Raw genomic sequence first — 4,943 nt, 5'->3', positions numbered from 1 at the left:
CCCCCCTCTTTCTGCCCAGCAACAGCTTTCTGTTGGTGGGATCTGATTTCTCCCCAGATGTTTTTTTTTTTTTTTTACAAATATTTATTTTATTAAAATACATTTTTTTAAAATTAATTATCCCTCCCTGCCTCCCCCCGCCAGCCACTCTGTGCGATCGGCTGTAAGGGCTTAAGCCTATGACAGCGGATCGCTTCCTTGCTGCCCAGGGGGACAGCCATGTCACGTGGCTGTCCCCAGTACAGCGCTGTACAGACTAAACAGACGGCGGTTCCGCCATCTAACAGTCTCCTAGTGGCGATCGCCTTTGGGAGACTGATGGCGGAGCTCCATCATTCCAGCGGGGATGCGCGCGCGTTCCCTTGCCATCTCCACCCCTAGCACTTCATGCCAATTGGCGTGGAGTGGTCCTGGGGCTGCCGCACTGCTCACACAGATCGGGGTGGAGCAGTCAACAGGTTAAAAAAAAAAAACCATGTAGAGACCATTTTTTTTAACCTAACTTATTAATGTTCGCTTCAAAAATGATTGATTTGTTGCTGCATATTATGTAACCCTGCCCTCTTTTGGATAGCATAGAGGGGATTGAAACATTGTTTGATCTTTCTTGCTGTCTGTAATCCCTCTTTTTACATCCATACAGGGAGGAGCTTTGTCACTCTACACAGCTCTAACAACTCATCACAAGTTGGCTGGAGTTGTGGCTCTCAGCTGTTGGCTTCCCCTTAGAGACTCCTTTCCTCAGGTAACAGAGGACACATGGCTGATGGTTAAGCATTGGTGTAATTGTTTTCAAACATTTTTCATCCTGAATACTCACTTGATCTACTGTGCCTGTGTTAGATGGCAGCATTTTTTCCACTGTGCTTTTTTTGGACTGTGTAGAATGGCTAACCCGGCCCCCCATTCTCTTGCTATTAAATATCCTCAAAGCTTCAGTAATGAGGTGGCCTGGTGGACTCCAGCACCTTCTACAGAGATGCTGTGTCATTCTGGGACGTGGCAAGGTGCATGAACCCTTCACCCCATTTGCTTTACAGCTATTGTGGGGGGTGGGGGGGGGGGTATTGCTAAGCTCTCCATGGTCTCGTTGTCAATAGGAATGACCTGATAGTACCACTAGCAATGGCCAAGCAGAAGTAAACCTGCAGTATCACCTCAAATGGATTTACTCTGTGTTTCATGCTTTTAGCCAATGAAATCCCTGAGGCCATTTGGTGTTCTATTTCTTAGGACAACTATGAGAAGTACATTGAGTGTGCTGAGGCATTATACTGTAGGATGCAACATGATTATTGGGGATTATACAGAGAAGTCTGCCAATGTGGTTGGCTTGAACCTGTTTTCCTTTTGTGGGAGGAAGGTGTGGTCTGGTGTTTATGTTCAGAAGCTAACGATTAGTGAAAGGGGAGGTGGGGTGACATGCCTGATGTAGGGGACACCCATGCGTACGAGATGAATCGGAGCCGGTAGACTTGGGCACAGGATACAGCCGGTATATGGCTGCTCCTGCTGCCGCACAATTCCCGGCTGTGTTAATTACTATTCCCCCTCCAGGCCGCCATGGATAGTGGGGGAATGATGTAACTCGGCTTCCAGCTATTGCTGGAAGCCAAATTACAGTGTTTTAAATATAACTGCAGCTCCGTCTTCTGAAGTTAGTCTTTGCACTGCTATAGCCGTAATTCCTATTCTGGCCTATGGTGGCACCCTCTGTGCCCAAATCTCCTGCACTTGATTTTTAGTGTTCAACGCCCATAGGTGTGAATGTGGGGCTGAGCAGAGGGGGCTTTTAAGTTGTGTAGTTTAGCAGGAACGTAGTATGGGTTTTTGTTGATGGAGCTTTTAAAAGATTTGGATAAATCCTAATGCACTTGTCATTAGTGAATAAGCCTTAAAGCCTTTGTATGTATGCCTGCATGTTTATTTGGTTTGTTTATTCCACAGGCTGCTGCCAATTCCCCAAATAAGGATTTACCTATTCTGCAGTGCCATGGTGACAGAGATCCCATGGTACGCTATGCATATGGATCTTTGACATCTGAGAAGTTAAGAACTATTGTCAAACCTGAAAATGTTAAGTTTAAAACTTATTCAGATTTAGCGCATTGCTCATGTCACCAGGTAAGTGGTTTGCTGAAGAATATTGTAGTACCGGTATATTATACTTTCATTTTAAATACCATCTGTCTGCCAAAAGTGTGTGCGTGTGCGTGTGCGTGTGTGTGTGTCAAAAAAGGTTATTGGTGTGATTTTGCCTGAAGAAGGGGCGCTTAATCCTCCATTGAATAGCATTGCCATTGAAATCAATGAACTCCCTCATTTACACATAAGGACTCAGTGTCCTGCATTATTGCTGACCCCCTGCCCCCCACCACCACCACCGAAGTCAGCAAATGAGCGCCTGCAAATTGCAGGCTCCGCTCACCTCTTGCCAAGTGTTTAGCGTCTCTGCTAACTCCCCTGTTACACAGGGAAGATTACACCACTGCAGCCCAACTCTCCTTCACTGGGCAGCTACTGTGTGTAGCCAGCTCGTGATTGATAGAGGCAAGGGTGAGCGGCAACAGACGGAGGATTCAGCTACAGAAAGGACACCACGAATGAGCCAGGTCCCTGACTTAATGGGACAAAAGAGCTACTGCTGGCATACCCATAAGGGTAATTCCAGCCCAACTCAAAGGTGAGATCTGTCCTCAGCCAGCTGCCCAATTCATATGACAATCTGAGTGCACTCTCTTTCTCCCCTTATCTTCCTCAGCATGGCAGTTGGGCATTTTATCACTTTAGAAAAGCTTTAGGTAATTCTAGATTTATAATATCTAGCATTTGTGTGGCAGCTCAAGGGATCTTTTGAGGACAGGATGTGGAGGTTTGGGATGAGACCATAGATGACCTATAAGAATACCCAGTACCGAGCCCCAATTATTATTATTAATAAAGCGCCAACATATTCCGTGGCGCTGTACAAAGGAAACGAGGAGAAGTTGTATACAAGAAATATATAGAGGCAGTGTGTTTTAGGATACGTAGGAGTGCAATTTGGTCTTAGGACCAAGGGAAGTGGCTTAAGGTAGCACATATGCTGGTCGAAACAAGTGAGTTTTTAAGAGGGCGTTTAAGGTAACAAAGGTTGGCGAGTGACGGATGTGTTGTGGGAGGGAATTCCAGAGGAGGGGTGAAGCGCGTGCAAAATCTTGTAAACGTGAATGTGAGGAGGTATTTCTAGAGGACAACCTCACTTTACGTTTCATGCTACCTCTTCCCATAAATCTAAATCCCACCCTCTCCTCCGGTCTCTGTCTCCTACTTCGTAGTGAAGAGGGAGATTGTGGAGAGCTTTGTAGGTTAGGGTTAAGAGTTTGAACTGGAAGTAATACAGCATCAAGTGATTCTCCACATGTTGGGGTTACAGAGAACCCCTTTTCCAAGTTGCTCAGTCACTTTACAATTGTAGGGATGTGAGGCAGTCCTTTTCCTCTTGAAAGATGAACACTGACAAAAGCCTTGTAACTGAGGTTTTAGATTGATAGTTGAGGCGATCTAGTAGCATTGTACAGGGACTGTTCTATAGTCAAAGTATGCTGCTTTTAAAAAAAAAGTAGGAATTTCAGCATAATTACTAATGAATTTTCTTTGTGTTTACACGCTTTGACTTCATAGTTTTATTCATGCGTAACCCTAGTTAATGTGTTTATTTTCCTTCAGGAAATGGAAGACACAAAGATCTTTATTGACAAGCTGCTGCCTCGCAGTTAATCATTGCTTTGCTGTCTTCTGGGAGATCCACCAGCAGCGGTCACCATGCTCTGACACCTGAAGCTGATTGATGGCAATAAATTGATAACCCTGTAAACATGCAAATCTCTGAACCTAGGAAGGGAAAGAATTCTAGCAAGTCAAAACCATTAACAGGCAGCTGGGTAATTAGTCAGTGGTTTCTGGCTTACTAGGCTTCTGTCCTTTCCCGGGCCAGGGGAGATTTTGCATGTTTGAAGTTCCTGCACAGCATTGATCATACAGGAGACCGTGGTCATGAGGATCAGGACAATCAACTCCGTTGACAGGGTTTTGGCTAGTAAAGGCCATGTTTCACAAAATAAACTTAGTGGACTTTGAGATAGTGCTATATCTATAAGGACTATTGTCACTGGTAGATTTTATAAGAGGACTCCAATACATAGGAGACTGAAAATGGATGCCAATGACCGACACGTATCTAATGTAAACTGACATATCTTTGTTTAGATCCATATTTATATCGTCTGTAGTCCATAAGGCTTAACTGAGACTTTTATAATCTGGTGTGTGTTTCTGTAATAAAGTTTTTACAAAGGTTAATTAACGGGAATGCTCCGCTTATGTGCTGCTGTCTCAGCTGAAGTTATATTCTGTGTCTCTTGGGTTGTGGTATCTTTCTGGTACAATACTCGTTATATGCACCCATTGTCAGTAGATCTCACTCCTTTCAAGGCTAGAATGCCAAATTCTGTGATGCACTTGAACATCGACAGCCCATGATCACTTTGAGATCAGTCTAAGTCATTTCTTTGGGTATGTTTTGGCAGGAGTGTTGTGGATAGCAATCTCGCCTTGCAGCACTGTGTCCCTGGTTCAAATTCCAGTTAGGACACGATCTGCACAGAGTTTGGTGTTCTCCCTGTGTCTGTGTAGGTTTTCTTCCGGGAACTCTGGTTTCCTCCTAAATGCCCAAAAAAATATAGAAATGTTAATTACTATGACTATGGTAGGGTGTTAAATATTTCTATCTTGAATATTGGCATATGTTGGACACTTGAATGGTTCAGGTTTTCTCAAGGTTAATTTTGAGAAATCTGAAAAGGTTTCTCTCCTAAACAGATGTTATTCAGTTCCTGGGTAGAAGAATGGGGACCCTTGGGGACAATCCATTCAGATTACAGTGCTTCCAAGCCATAAAACCA

General features: G+C 44.1%; 1 protein-coding gene across 1 annotated transcript in view; it reads left to right on the top strand.

The window, feature by feature from the left end:
- The window catches only part of LYPLA1 (lysophospholipase 1), a 44,909-nt gene extending 40,568 nt beyond the window's left edge, over positions 1–4,341 (top strand). The window contains exons 7-9 of the mRNA XM_068237383.1: positions 644–745; positions 1,948–2,124; positions 3,709–4,341. Of these exons, the coding sequence (XP_068093484.1) occupies positions 644–745; positions 1,948–2,124; positions 3,709–3,759 (330 nt within the window). The 3' untranslated portion in view covers positions 3,760–4,341. The remainder of the gene's footprint in view (positions 1–643; positions 746–1,947; positions 2,125–3,708) is intronic.
- The last annotated feature ends 602 nt before the right edge of the window (positions 4,342–4,943 follow it).

This window comes from Hyperolius riggenbachi, chromosome 5 (assembly GCF_040937935.1).
Source record: "Hyperolius riggenbachi isolate aHypRig1 chromosome 5, aHypRig1.pri, whole genome shotgun sequence".
Lineage (NCBI taxonomy): Eukaryota > Metazoa > Chordata > Amphibia > Anura > Hyperoliidae > Hyperolius > Hyperolius riggenbachi.
This window is presented reverse-complemented; position numbering and strand designations above follow the sequence as displayed.